The sequence below is a fragment of the Seriola dumerili genome, unplaced genomic scaffold, assembly GCF_002260705.1.
Source record: "Seriola dumerili isolate Sdu_G_001 unplaced genomic scaffold, Sdu_1.0 BDQW01000068.1, whole genome shotgun sequence".
NCBI lineage: Eukaryota > Metazoa > Chordata > Actinopteri > Carangiformes > Carangidae > Seriola > Seriola dumerili.
The window spans coordinates 6,841,926-6,857,509 of record NW_019174323.1 but is presented as its reverse complement, the minus strand read 5'-3'; the positions used below and the strand labels follow the sequence as shown (position 1 = coordinate 6,857,509).

At 40.7% G+C, this 15,584-nt stretch overlaps 1 protein-coding gene across 1 annotated transcript in view; it reads right to left on the bottom strand.

The window, feature by feature from the left end:
• The window catches only part of LOC111220075 (disintegrin and metalloproteinase domain-containing protein 12-like), a 73,970-nt gene extending 65,036 nt beyond the window's left edge, over nt 1-8,934 (bottom strand). Inside the window, exon 1 of the mRNA XM_022743029.1 lies at nt 8,486-8,934. Coding sequence (XP_022598750.1) covers nt 8,486-8,591 — 106 coding nt within the window. The 5' untranslated portion in view covers nt 8,592-8,934. The remainder of the gene's footprint in view (nt 1-8,485) is intronic.
• Nucleotides 8,935-15,584: the final 6,650 nt, after the last annotated feature.

The window sequence follows — 15,584 nt, the reverse complement described above, 5'->3', positions numbered from 1 at the left end:
TCGACTCTGAAGGCGAGGTTCACAACCGTACGGCGTTTGGTTCCCTGACTTCAAAGTCCGCAAGTGAATAACCATTTTGTTAATGTGGTGTGCTATGAGGTTTAATTCCCCCACTTATAAATGGCATTATATTAGTGGAAATAGTCTGCAGGCTCATTTCTTTTCCACATGCTTGGGAGAGACATTTAGCAAAGTTGGAGCGTGGCGGGGCCGGGGTGTGTGCAGCGTGTAAGTGGCTTTTGTTAGATAGAACGTTATAAGAGCTACCAGAAGCATCGAGGGAGCGATAAAAGTGGGACCAGAACCTGAAGCGTTTTTATATGTTCAATAAAGGAGAGTGTAAACAGAGGTCTTAATAAAGGAGCGTTCTGGCCACGATCAGCTCCCTTTATGCTTCAGTGTACACAAGGAGAGCTTGTGCCATTTATATTGCCTCAATAAAGTCGGTGCTAGGTGGAAGGATTGGATGTCTGCATGCGTGGGGACGTGACTGTGGTGTGCGTTCGCGAGCGAGCGCGTGACTGAAATGTGATACAGACCGATGACTGAATAAATTCATAAATTTGGCTCTCCCCTGCAGTGTCGTTGAGAAAAAGAAACAAATCCATTATGGTACGCTGTATGTTGAGCCATTGTTTTGTTGTGTTACACACTAATACTATATATGATTGGCTAACTGTGGTTTAACAGCGGTGTAGCATAATCACGCGAAATGATTTTGCAGGTCAAAAGGTCTAAGTCGAAATAAATCTGCAGCTTCGCAACATGATTAACAAGATAGGAAAGAAAAAAAAACAAACATTCCTGCAACTCAAAAAACATGTTTTCTCAAATCTTTGCCTTTTTCTTAAATAAAATATTGGAGGGTTTAACCTCCAGCTATGCCACTTGTGATGAACCTGTGGTCTAGGTCAGTGGTTGGCTTTTTAAGTTTGCGATCCCTTAAAACAAAGCTTTCTTGTCGCCCATCATCACTGGTTGCACGTGTGTGTGTGTGTGTGTGTGTGTGTGTGTGTTCTGGGCAGATCAGTCAAAGAGTCATTTTTCTCATTTCAGTTTTAGAGACACAAAGAGGCAAAACTATCGAGTCACTCATAAGAAAAAAAAAAATATTGGAAGAGCATCAAAATTTTTATGCACAAATGATTTGGTTTGCTTTCCTAATTGGCTCTGTTCTCATCACCTCAGTTAGGATTTTGTATCACATTCACGGGAAGCACTGATGCGGTGATATGGGGGTGGAGAGATTCCTAAATTAACCCTGGGATTTTTAAGATGCCTAGTTTCGAGTTCAACAGTGGTTTCAACAACATTTCAATCCATGTTTCATTCAGTTTTCAACAAAACTTCGGCCTCTTTTAACCTCAACACCTAGCCACGTTTTGCCGTAAAACTCGCCAAATCCGTGCTTTCTAGGGCAGTGTACGGTTCCTGATGGTATTTCAAGGTGAATCATTTCCTGGTTTTATCAAAGTTCCCAAATGAATGCATTTTCCACAGGCTACGGGGCCGCTGGTCCCCAGGAACAGATGAACTTTCTCACTTCTTTCTTTCTTACTGCCCTCTCACAGCTCCGGCCCTCGCTCTGTTCCACCAAAACAAATCAACAACTGTTCGGCTTTATTAAACCCCAGAGCCTGCTTTCTCGCAACCGACCGCAACTCACTCCTTGACAGGCAACCATGAAGTAATGTATTCATAACAGTCTATGCTTCTCCAACACAAATGGCATGCTGTTCTTTTCATCTTCACACTTGATGAGGCCGTGCCCCCCCCCCCCAACCAACATGTGTGCGGGTCCTCACTGAGATGGGATACAGGCTACACGTGTGCACACATCAATAAAAAGCGCTCCTAATCGCATGCAACCTTGTCTGATGGCTGGCACAAGAACACACAAGGACACACCCCAAAGTCACTCTGACTCTCTTCCATCTTGAAAATATGTTAGATTGAAAAAATGGAAAACAAAGCCTTTGACAGCTTGAAGGAGACTCTTTGACATGCAAAAAAAATCCCTTGAATAGTATGAAAACAAGTGCAGAGGAAACGGCATTGTTTGACATGTGTGGACACTGTTTAGTTACTAGTCAACCCTCGAGGCGGGAATGGGCCTGTAACAAGGGCATGTGGAATTAATTAGGGCAGAGAGATGAGTTTGAAGAAGGTTTTCCCTGGTTCCACCAGTAAGTGTGTTCTTGATAAAGCAAATCTAATAAAAAAAATAAATAAATAAAAAAAATAAGATCACTTTTTCTGCATCAAGTGCATCTATCTGCAGATATTTTTATCCAGATGCAGTGGATGGCTTTAATCAGGGCACTGACTGAGTTGGGGACATGATCCAACAAAGTTTCTAAGCCAAAAAGTTGCCTCTGACATCAGCCCATGAGGGAAAACTTTGTGAAAGTTTATGGCCATTGTTCATTTAATAATGGCTGATTGACAGGCATTTCACGAGCTCAATTTATCCCCAATCACGGTGGGCAAATTATGCTAATTCAAACAGAATGGTGATTGGGAATAGACTGATGAATGATACATTGGGAGTGAGATCCATCACCCAGACACGCTTTCATAAATGACCTTGAAGACAAAAACAATGAACTCCACTCCTCTCCTTATCACTTTGTGTCTAGGCCCGTGACTAATCATTATTGACTATCATTTTTTTTCTGATTAATCAATTAATCCTTTATTTCATAGGATGCCAAAACAGATCAAATTCCAAAAGCCCAAGGCGAAGTTGTCAATCTGCCTGTTTTAATCAACCAACAGTCGAAATAAAGGAAAGGTTTAGTGTGTCAAAGGTGAGGATTTGCTACTTTTTTTCTTCCTTTTTCTCATGGTAGAGAAATATCCTTGATTCTTTTAGTCGAACAAAACAAGCTATTTCAAGGCGTCACCTGGGGCTCTGGGAACTCGTGATGAGCATTTATCACCATTTCCTCTATAGGAAATTTAAAAATAATCCAAAGATTAATCAGTCATGAGGGTGGTTGCTAAGTTGCAGCCTTAAATGATGCAAATTCTCACATTTGAGAAACAGGCCTAAACGTTCTGTTGATCACCTAATCTTCGCCTCGCTCCGTATAATTTGTCACTTGAGCCTTAGTGGGTTCGTAGGGATTACAGAGCAAAGGTGAAAAGTGCCTGGTAATCTTGGCTTAACTCCACAGTAAACATGTGACCCATTCGGGGTACATTATGTCAACACCCTGAGGGTTGTACTAGGAAACAGAGAAACCTGCGGGTGACATCATGGTAATAGGAATCTGCACGAACTGGAAAGGGGGTCTACTTAAATTAAATCTAATAAGGTAGCAGTGTGTCAAAAGTCACTGCAATGAGAGTTGTTAATGGTTGGATTTATTGGCGGCATTTTTTTTAGAGCATATTTAGGGTCATAATCATGCCGTTTAACACTGGACTCCCTCTACTGGTAAATAGCTCTTTTGTGTGCGCTCTCTCTCTCTCTCTCTCTTTCTGACTCCATCTCTCTACCCCCACCTTGTACACCGAGCTCATTTACTGTCACACTAGCCTGATGTCAGGACATAATTACTCTATGGGAAATAGATGGTCCTGCCGCAAAAAACATTCCCCTTGGCTCAGCAGGAGGTTAATGTTGTCCTGAGAAACCAGTGCCGTTACGCCCCCGGTGGGTAACACCATTACGCCCCCCAGCTGCAAAGGCTGCGCTCGCTGCCTGGCATGGAGCCTGCGTGCCTCAGCAACAAAGGTCAGAGTCGGAGGGGAGCTTCTGGAGCAGAGCTGTGTGAAAGCTTGTAACTCCTTGGAACTCCTCTGTCATGGGAAGCACATGTCTGGCGCACATTCAAAGAAAAAAAAAAAAAAAAAAAAAAACTTCAAGCCGTCTTAGAAAGACAGAGAAAGGAAAGGAGGGGCAGCTGCTATATCATCACACATCTCTATGTTATCGGTTATCATGCAGCATGTAGTGACAACCGTGTCATTACCTCAGTGGAAAAAGTCACATCAGTGTTTGATGAAAATGAAATAGCTCTGACACACTTACTTGATTAGTGGATTGAGCAAATTATGCAAGACTAAGTTTGATATTTAAATTGCATTTATTTAAGTTATTCATCAAGCAAAAAGGCTAAACATTAGCTCTTGGCTGTGCAAACATACAGCTCTCAAATTAGTGATTCGTGCTCTCAATTTAATGATTTGTGTTCTCAAAATGGTAATTTGTGCGCACTAATCAGTTTTATTTTTTCCTCTACGACACCTCCCAGCCTCTGCACAAATGCTGAGAATTTGCAGATGTTCTTTATATCATTTTAAATTGAATGCATTTGAAATGCGCTCAGCTTGAGCTCTCTGTATTTTATGATACAAATAAATAAAGAAATAAATAAAGAAATAAAGAAATGCTCCTTTCACTAGGTGTTTGACAACGTGAAAACAACCAGCCCAAACTTTTAACAATCTTGGATTGGTCAATGTTCTACTTGAAACTTTCGTCTATGTGTAGGTGTTTGATGTGCTGCTTGCTCTGTTTCACTTAAAAATACATCACAGGTCCGCCTGTGAAACACAACTCAGACAGACTCAGAGAAAACAACTGGCAGCAGCTGAACCTCCGCTGGGCCAGTTTGTTAGAAACTCTTCCAGGTAGGAGGTGACCTGTCTTGTTCCTGTTAACACGTCTTACTATTAAGAACCATAGGCCGGCTTGTCCCTTCTCATTGCAGAATAGGGAGGTGAAATCTGGGTGGATGGTGCATGTCAGGCTGGAAGATATATTATCTGGAGCCAAGACGTAAAATTATGTGTTTCAAATCTCAATGGAAGACAATGACTGCATATACACATGGAATCTAGTCAAACTGGGTAATGTTTCCCTCAGGATCTACAGTGTAATACAGTGTTAAACTGGAATTGCAATTAGTTTCTATTCTCTTCAAATGTTTAATGCTTATCACCACCTACACCTTACTGAGTTTCAAAAGCTGACATTTATATTTCTCTTCTAGATCTTGGAGAAATATAAATAGGTAGATGCTGATATGATTTTCAAGTTACAAAAAAAAAATATGAATAAATTAACATGGACAATGTGAAAAGTGCATTTTCAGTTTCCTGTAAATTAAAAATGTGTGACACAAGATATCTGCTAAAACTACTTACATATTTATGAAATTCAATCTCAGTCAAAGAGGTGATTAGGTGTAAATATTAAAAATAGACTTAAAATTGCACAAATCAAACTTTCATATTTACAAAGGATCAAATGACTACTAGGATCATATTGGACTAACGTTAATCAGGTGGCAAGAAACACAATTTTAAAGGAGGTACACTGCAATTACTCCATGTGGTAATAATTCATCTTTCAATGTTGTATTTACAGCTTGGTCTACTGCCCCCAAGTGGCCAACAAGTTAGTAATTGCTGTGATTCTTAATTTGGCTCCAGTAGCTAAATGTAGCAGTTCTCAGCAAAGAAATCTCTCATAACCCACCATATGCTAATTGCTCAGCAGTTAGCAACTAGCTACGTTTTAGCTAACACAAGTTGAGCAACTAGCTACCTTTAAGCCAATCAAAAAGGAAAGCATAAATTCTCAGGACTCGGTGGAGACCAAACCAGGGCTAGAAGAATGAACGACTTAACGTTCGTCAGGTGGCCAGAAACATGTTCAAATGAATGCTAATGTTGCTAGAACATACAGCTAAAATGTTACTTTAAAAAGGTCATAATGGACCATTTTTACTTGTTGACTTGCAGGAGAAGCACAGGTGAAACTAATAACATTAGCTCAGTTCCATTAAGTGCTCCAGTGAGCCATTACAGTGAACCAGCATGCAGAATAGCCAAGCCCTGGGAGTGCTATAGTATTAATGTCCTTGATTGCACCTTGACTTTTCCTGCTGTGAAAAATGTCTCTTATAGATATGTTTTTCATCTTGTTGTGTAGTTCTTCTTGTGACCAGAGAAAACTCTGGCCAAACAACCACCATGCAAAATAACATGTGAACAAGTGAAATGTAAAGATTAATTGCACTACACCTAAGAGTACTACAAAACTAAACACAAGAACTGACCAGAACAGGTTTATAGACTGTCACTGACTTTTTTTGTGAAACACTAATGGAGTGGAACATGAACTACCCCAGATAGATTTGACACTGACAGGAGATGTCTGAGCCAAGTGCAGGGCGCTATGACCAGACGAGAGAGAGGACGTTCGGGAGTGAGGCGTGCACAGCTCAACTATGACCTGTCTGGGTGTGATAGTCTCCAGTGAGAAAGTCCAGAGGTAGCATCAGGTTTCAGCTTGCGTGTTTTTTGTTTTTTTTTGTGGGGTGGGGGGGTCAAATGAGTCCAAAGCAGCTTCGAAGAAATTAATGCAACACATGTAGGGTCAGGCCACATGAGCAAAAGTCCAGCTATTCTCCCCCTCCTATATAAATATCCCCAGTGCGGAACAGCAACTGGTTGATCAATCTGTCTTAATGCACAACCACACATTGGCCGACTCTTCTTACCAGCCTCCTGGGTCTTAAATATCCTGAACCACTCATCTGGAAGATCAGAACCCATTCATACTGAAAAGATACTAAATGCCTCTGACTCGAGATGGGTCACATCATGGTGATAATGTCTCTCTGGGGGAGGACACTGTTTGCTAAAGGAATGTTTTACTATAGTCCAAAAATATATTCTCAGCTCAGCTTTCATTAGTCTGAGCGTGCAGCACGCAAGCTGCATGCAGCGCTCGAGGCAGAGACAGTCATGTTGGCTGAAGCAGTGCAGCTGGCTAGTAAATGCTGGCTGACACTAAGTGTGTCAACCATTGGAGGAAATCATTCACAAACGATCCCCAGCTAAGACAGAAACACGCGCAAGACAAACAGGGAGAGGAAAACCGACAAGAAAGCTCAAGGAGCGGTGTCATGAAATATGAATGCAAATATGACATTGCATGGAGATCTTTTCTTAGCACCCTTGGATTCTGACAGCAAAGACAAAAGTGCAGGAGACAAAGTGGAGGCTCATAAAAGGGAGCACTAATGATTCCTGCACATGAAGTGCTAATTATTTTCATGAATCGAATCATTTTGTCTATAAGTGGTGCAAAGGGAAAGAAAGAAATAAGAATTCCACTCTCAAGTTTTGACATTTTCAAATTAATTTTGAAGTCAGCTATCACCCTGCATTTCACACAGTTTGATTATTTTTCTCTTTTAAATTTCACCCCAACTCCTGTGGGGGTTAACAAGGACTTGTTCACACTCCATCCATTTATCTTAATCAGCCCGAATTACCCCCAAGCAGGTAAATATCCTGCCAATGCTGATCTGCCCAGACTTTCACACGCCACAAATGAACTGGCGATGATGGTTTTCAACGAGTCTGTACCCACGGGAAAGACGCATCAAGGCCAACTTCTGATGATGGTGAACGGTTGATGAATAAATGAACAACTTCCTCATGCTTCAATCCCAAGTTTTACACATTTGCCCTTGCTGGTAATTAATTCCCAGGATTCCACACTGAATGTCGTGACTGCCAGTGTATTTGGATGTCAAAAGTTTTCGGTAAAAGTACAGCTCCTCCACTCACCACCGTTTCTAAAACTGCTGTGTAGCATCCTTGTTGAATCTCACCTAGGGCATGGAACACTGGCGACTGAGATGTCATGAGCCACAGCCCCAAGGTGTTGCAGAGACCGTATGAGACACAAACACGAGCATAGACACACGCTGACATCACATTTGAACATTTCCCCAGAGCTCACAAAAGCAGCTCTTTTCCATTTGTTGCTGGGATATCAAAAACACAATAAACACCCTAATATAGAGGTTGTCCAAAAAAAAAAAAAAAAAAAAAAAAAAAGCTGCTTGACTGCTTAAGTTCAAACCAACAATGAGACTTAGATTTTACGTTTGCTACGAAAATAACCCTGGAATTCATCTGCATTTGAAAAACTGAAGTATGTTTGAAGTGCCTTGAAAAACTGAAGTGTGCTTCCAGTGCTACCACTGATTACCAAAGAGAGTTTCAGCATCATCAATTATACAGCGTCTCCTCTCCTCTGAGGTGTACACACACTGGGTGGACTGCGAACTAAAAAAAAATTGATGCTCTGCTATTGGCATACAGTTGAGCTCTATTGGAGAGAATGGATTTAGAAAGCTTGTTTACACTGGAGATGTTTCATTCTGCCTGAACATGTGTTACAGATCTGTTCTAATAAAGGCTTTCATAAAACATGGTGTACCCAAAACAGCCAAAGGGGGGACATGAATATAGAATAGAATAGATACATAATAAGCAAAATGCACAATGGCAAATGCAGACAGGTTAATTTCAAGATACAAATAAAAGCCTTTTCTTCCAGGCGAAAAGACATAAAACAATTAGGAGAACAGTCTATTCACTACTTTTGCACATGGACCTTTGATAAATGCAAAGTAAATTCTGCACCTTCACCATCTTCTTCACCTCTTACCTTCAGCAGATGTGGAGAGCACGCTGTCACACACCGATAGAGAGACAGACAAAGCCTGAAGTGCTGTCAAAATCACAAACTTCAGGCTCCGGCTCCCGGGGTTCATGATGCCCGGCTGAAGCGGTGGACAAGACTAGCTTGGCTTTACTGTTTGACTGCAGCGCGAACCATCATACAATCTCAGCCCAACAACAGCTGATGAGCAGCAAAGAGCAAACCCCCCCCACCCCCCTTTCCCCCAAAAAATAAAACGACTTCCTGAAATATGATCAAGTGTGTGAGCGGTGCTTTCGGAAATCCCGAGCACAGCTGATTTTAACTCCGCACACTTTCCCCATTCAAAGGTGTCCAAGTCACCGGCTGCAGCGCGCGGAAAAAAGTGGAGAAATGTGAGTGAAAGGACCGATGAAAACATTGACAAACACACAAGCCGCCGCTGTGTCAGTCGCCCACTGGAATGACATCAATTCCAGGGCAATTACTGGCGAGAAGTGTTGTCTTATGAGTGGGGACCATGTGCTTCAATAAGGCGCTCCGCGAGGTCCTAAAGCCACCTCGAGCGCCCACAATAATTAAACGAGCAGCGTCACGTTACCAGAAACAAATAGGCTATGACTTCCGGTACAAGCTTTCAAAGTAAAACCCAACATTACACATCACAATAAGATTAAAATAAAGAATGCATTTAAGGAATATAGGTTAAAATTACTTACATCAAATTAACTTCTTCCTCTCCTTTAATCTATTACAATATAAAAAGAAAAATCATCATTGTTGACTAAGGAAAAGTTTCACAAAATAATGTTGACTCGATGTTTACTTTTTTCCGTAACTTAACTTTCACTCTACTTTCCCTGTGACATGCAGTTAAAAACAAAACAAAAAGAAAAAAAAGCTGGCAGCTACCTGAACCTCATTTAAATTGTTTAAGCAAACCACAATGCAAAATTTGAAATGTAAGGATTTGCTGCTGATCTTTGCTTCTTATCACTTCAAACTTAAAATCTGAAGCAATATGTTTTGGACTGTTGGTCAGAGTAAGCAAGCACTTTTACATTGCGCTGTCAAAAGTTGTGAGTGGTGTCCCAAAAATCCCAGTAAGTGCACCTTGAGTTATGATTTTGTCAAATTACAGACTGAGTTTTGCACCAATGTCCACCCTTACCTTACAGACGTTCAATTTAACCCAAATGTCATTGTGTATTTTTTTTAAAAGGGTTTCGAAGGTGAGCGAACCTAGCGTTTTATTTTGAAGGCAAAGAAATTCATTTCCGCCCTGTCTCTTATATCCCTTGCTGTGATTGACCCAGCGAGCTTTATTGGCGCACACACACTGTGGCAGCCCACACTGAGTGTAAATTTAAATAATAAAGCCTACACAGCCCTCACACACAGATGCTCTTGTGAATGCATGTGTGAAAAAAAAAATGCAGATTCGCAAAGCCAGCTGAATCTGATGGCTCCGAGCTCTGTTCTCTGTGTTCAGAGAACAGACATCAGACAGTGGTTTTACTTTGAACACATCAATTGTATTCACAAGACTTTCAAACAGCTTAAGACTCTGAGTTTACGTTGCTGTGATGCACAAAATGATTACATGGGCTTATTGAAAAGGGACATGTGCACATGGTGTATTCAAACACTGTGGCTCTGCTCAGTTATGCTCCTCAGTGTGTGCACTCTGCATTGCACCACATGGCCGTCCACTTCAGAATGAGAATCAGGCAGAAAACATGCACATGTCCACATGCAGGCTGGGTTTCTTCAAAGCCTTTTCTCCCCCACAGGAGAAAATGAAAGTACAGCATTCCGTGTACAATATGCTCCCAGCATGAAGGTTTAAGGTACAGTCACAGCAGCACACATTGTTGCCTCACACCATTTGAAGTAGGAGCTATAGGTTGCAACCGAGTGTCACGATGCTCAGAAACCTCAGTGGCTCAAAAAGTGTCCTTTCAGATTCAAAATATGAATGAAAATAAAAGAATAGTGAGGAGTATTTCCCTGCATGCTGATTTCACTGGAACTCAACATTCAGCTAAAGGATGTTACAAAGAGCTGATCTTTTGCTCTTTTTAAGAACCGGGGGGTGTTTCGAGGAAGATGATAAGGCGCAGAGAGTAGCAGGCAGTAAAACAGGACTTTCTGTTGGTGTGCTAGAACAGATAGTACTCAATAATAAATCTCAACTTTACGGAAGTTATTCCAGCTCACTCCTGTTATTTTGTCAATCTAGTATGGGAAAAAAAAGACTTTTTGGACTCAGATTTTACTGTCACATTTGAAGGGAAATTCAACAAAAGAGATCTACACACAAGTCACATATAAAATACATATAATTAGATTAAAATATAAAATACATAGTTGAAGTATAAAGAATTTATATCACATTGCACAGTAAAACCATCTTCGTCATTAGACCAGTGGATAGACAAAGCTACTTAAACCAGAAGAATAAAGCCTTCTTTAAACAGAGAAAACAACACACAGTAAATAATGTTCTTTAAGCAGCATCCATGGTTTATAATTGCCTTTTTCTAAATTATAGTCTAAATTTGCTCATTTTAGAAAGAAGGGAATAATTATAAACCATGCTGTTATTAATATACTCCCACTGTCCAAATACACCCACACATGGATATGCACTGACTTGAAATAAGGTTTACAGAAACAGTCAGTAGTAATTATCTGTCTTCTCCAAGACATCAGCGCAAATTTAGATGGATGAAACAGCTGGACTATGAAAGAACCCCAACTTAAAGGCTAATGAGTGAAATAACAATTAAGGGTAATGAAAAGGGCATCTGCTCTGTTGTCTATTATTCCAAAAATAAATATCCACACATCTCACTTTTGATTTATGCCCAGCTCCATCATGTTGTCGAGCAGCATATTCGCTTTGGATCAAAACACACAAATCTAAATCTGTATTGGCATCCCCCAGTCCATCATGAGACAAAGACAGAGACAGAAGCTCCATTCAAATCGGCATTGTCCATTAACGGGGCATTTCCAGTGAGAAGGGGTCACATTCCTCCATCTTACGGCTAATAGCTGGCACTGAATAATAGCAGAGCCCATTTCAGGCTTCTGTCTGCTTATTGGTTGTGTAATGAGGACAGCTGAAGACTGTCCTGGGTGGGACCGTGCAGCATAATGAATTATTTTGTCTTATATCACTTCTTCGCATCACATGAGATCATGTGAAAGTGGCTGGGTGAGGACATCAGCGCTTTTGTCGTGCAGCGAGAGGGTTACTCTGCATCCCATTACATGAAGTATTCTGCAGAGAAAGGCAATTTGCAATCAAGTGAAGACAAGATAACACCGATAAACAAAATACGTTACTGGTGTAGATATTCCATCAAGAGGATATCAGTCAGTGGGATATTTGATTACAACCAAAAACAGAATGCTGAGACATGATTTCATACATTCATTTTTCCCATCTTCATTTGTAATTGCAGACCAGAAGAGTGGAAAGGACAGCGGGGTCACAGAGGTAAGTATCTGTTTTTTTTTTAAATAGAAAATTCAATGCCAATATTTCAAAAACAACACTCAACGCTGTTTTGAAAGTCTTTCCAGCATATTCAAAGACTCTTCTGCCCATCTGGATTTTAAAAATTCTCCCCACGAATCCTGCTCCAGCTGTGGCAGGGCAGAGGAGCGCCCTCTGTCCCAGTTGGCCTGAGACTCAGTCTTGTAATGCTGCACTACTTATTGAGGCCTCCTTAACGGACATTTTACTTTCTAAACCAAACAACTGAAGGATGATTTGATTTTGCACAATTCATTTAAGATTCTCTTGCAAATCAAGGGTGTGCTGGGTCGTTCAGAATTGTCCATTTGTGCTCCTACATGCCAGAACTCCTCTTTTAAACACGGTTTAATGGATGTTGTTTTTTTTGTACCGGTCAGATAAAGGTCTGTCTACTATTAAGGATCTTTACATTAACAACTGTTTTGCATCTTTTGCTCAATTTCAGGTGAAATTTGACCTCTGTCTTGGCCACTTTTTTCTGTATCTGCAAATTAGATCAGACTTCGATATAATGCCCAAACACAACCTCCATGACCCTATGACTAGAATCCCTACCTCCAAACATTTAATGTCACAGTTTGTTGGCCTTGTTTTCCACATTAAAGAGGCATGGATTAAGGACAGTAGAGAGGCTATTTCTGATGATTTAGATGGGATGAAAACCTACATCAATGCTAGACTTATTCCATTTAAAGTCATCCATCAGACCAAACTGAAGTATTTTTCCTTCCGTCTCTGCTACCTGTTATAAGTACAAGCCAAGTGACGGGGACCCAGGTCATCCTTTCTGGTCATTCCCCAAGAGTTTCTGGGATGACATTTTTCATTTGTGCAGCGGCATATACAGCAGACAGCGGATCCCTGACTCTCTTTGTGATATTGGGTTGTTCCAACTATTTTTTGACTTTTCCCCCTGCATTACAACAAGCCCACAGGCTCGGTATGGTCATAGCAAAAAGGGTGATCCTCAGAGAGTGGAAATCAGTTTCCCCTCCCTGCTTTGAAAAAAATGGCAAAACGACATAGTTTCCTGTATACCCCTTGGAAAAACTTTTTATACTCTGTCCAAAGCCTACCCTAACTTTCTTAACACTTGGGGACCCTTTATTATGGAGGAGAGGTGTCGATCTGGGGACAAATCATATCAGACTGTATTGTGCTCTGATTTCAGCTTTCTGGCCTTTGTCTTGGTTCTTCCTCAACCCCACTTGGTCTTGGCTCAATGGACGCTGTTTCTGACCCTCAACCCACTTGTGGAATGTTAAGAAAGAAAAACTTCATAGATATATCCCAAAGAATTTCTCTATTGCATAAAAAACTATTTTAAACCCAAACTTATTAAAAACACTTTATCATCGGGTATTTCTCTATTTAAATGGGCAAAGAGAAGTGCAACTTTTGCCTACCATCTTTTGTTGGATTGGGAGATATGGTAGAGTTGCAACAAGGACAGTTTAAAAGTCTTTTTTTTTCTTTTTTTCAATTTTTTTGACAGAAGAGTCTTTGGGGATTGTAAAAACCCTTCAAAACATCAGAAACTGATGTTAGACGACCTTCTCGGTTTTTGAAAGATTGGCATGTTCTTGTATTTGAGAAAAACAGATGTTAAGCTCTGTAACACAAACGCAATGGTAAAGGAGAGAAACACGCAGATGCTTAAGCTGAGGTAAGGCTAGATTCATATCATGACCTACACTGATACTTTAACTCATATCAGCACAGTCAAAGGGCAGAGTTCACTTCTTCCGTCTGTTATGCAATGATGCAGCCTTGGTCATGTCATCATCTTCATCTGTTGCCAGTCATTCAGCTGCTGCTCCTCTGCAGAAGCTGATCCAACAGCTTCTGAAAAAAGAAGAAAGAAAGAAAATACTGAGATTGCTGAAACAATAAGGACAGAATGATGGGTACAGATCACCACACAAAAGCCCTGTGAATGTAATCCAGTCCATGGCAAACACACAAACACACACACAAACACACACACAAACACACACACACACACACACACACACACACACACACATACATACACACATGCTCTTCAAGCCTCAGATGTGAACCACAATCCTGTACAAAAAAAAAACAAAGGTGAAGCCTGGTCCCTGCCGTCACACTCCGGCTCCACTCTCAGGACCTGCTGGATCCTCTGGCAGGGGCCATCTTCCCCCTGTTATCTGCCACAGCAGCAGTGTGGGTGGAGCAGCTGTGTGCGGGCAACCGCTCCGTCTGCAGCTCGGCTGAATGGTGGCACTGCACCGTAGTTGTCTCTGCCACTGAAGGGCCTTTTGTTCCTTGAGGGACACAGGCCTCATGCTCCCAGCACAATGAGACTGTTCACAGTTTTTTCTCCATAATGAGAGAAAGGGTGTGGGGTGCAGAGTGAATGCGAGCAACTACAATTACTCTAGCAAAAACAAAAAAAAAAAAAGAAGTTGTTTGGAGGATGATAATTATTGACCATATAAAGACACCCACACCCACTTCACATGATGAACCACTTCTGAAATGTATTTTTTAAGGGCAGCATTTCTCTTCTAACTGGGAGAAGTGCATGAAAATAGCAAAAGTTTGGCAGCAGCGACCTCTAGTGGAAGAATAAACTCATTGATTTAACAGCAAAAGATATTCAATGTAATGTGGCTCCTTTTAGAAATAAGCACAAATGACATTTGCATCTTTTTTATTTTCCTATTGTTACATCTTTGTTACACACAATCAATCAAAACATAACCTAACCATAAGACATGTTTGTTGTGTATAACAAAATACTCCTGCACTTCTACACTTTTTTATAAATTTTATTCAATATTATTATCAGAAGTCTCTACCTTGGTTGTTGACTTATTTGCTTGAAGAAATATGCAAATTTGACAATGATGTTGAATATAAAGTGGAGAAATGAAGACCAGACACTTAATAAAAATGTGAATTCCTGCTTCAAAGCACCGTAATATACAAAATAAACATGAGGCTCTGTTGGATATTTCTTCATAAGCCCACAAGGCCGGCAACAACAGAAGAAAATCCACAAATACACCGTGCATCCCATGCACCTGCAAGTTTGTTTTTTTTGGGGTGGGGGGGTTTGAATGAATGTCCTTCAAGTTCAACCTCATGTGTCCCACTCAATGCTGGTCTTTTCAATTAACCATGACAGACTTTGTAGGTAATTTAAAGCCATTATTACTTTCAACAGCTGCACTGCTGTGAAGAGAGGAAAAGCTGCATTATTACTAAAGCCCTTTAGTGTTGGTCATTATTGCAAAATGTTTCACCCTTTGCAAGGTTTAATTGAGCTTGTAGGAGAAAGGTGTGTTATTACTTGCTCAATTGCCTGTGGGTCATAGACACAATTAATGTTCTGTGCAGTGTCTCAGGCAAATACTTGTTAACTCTCTGGTGAGTTGTTTTGAGGTTTTGTTTTATTCCTTATTTTTCATACATTTTGCGATTCAGTGCATGATTCCTCTTTACGTTGTTTATTCATACAAAACCTCAGGGAAATCACACATGGCAGGAATGATGCCTAAATTTCAAGAGATGATGATGATG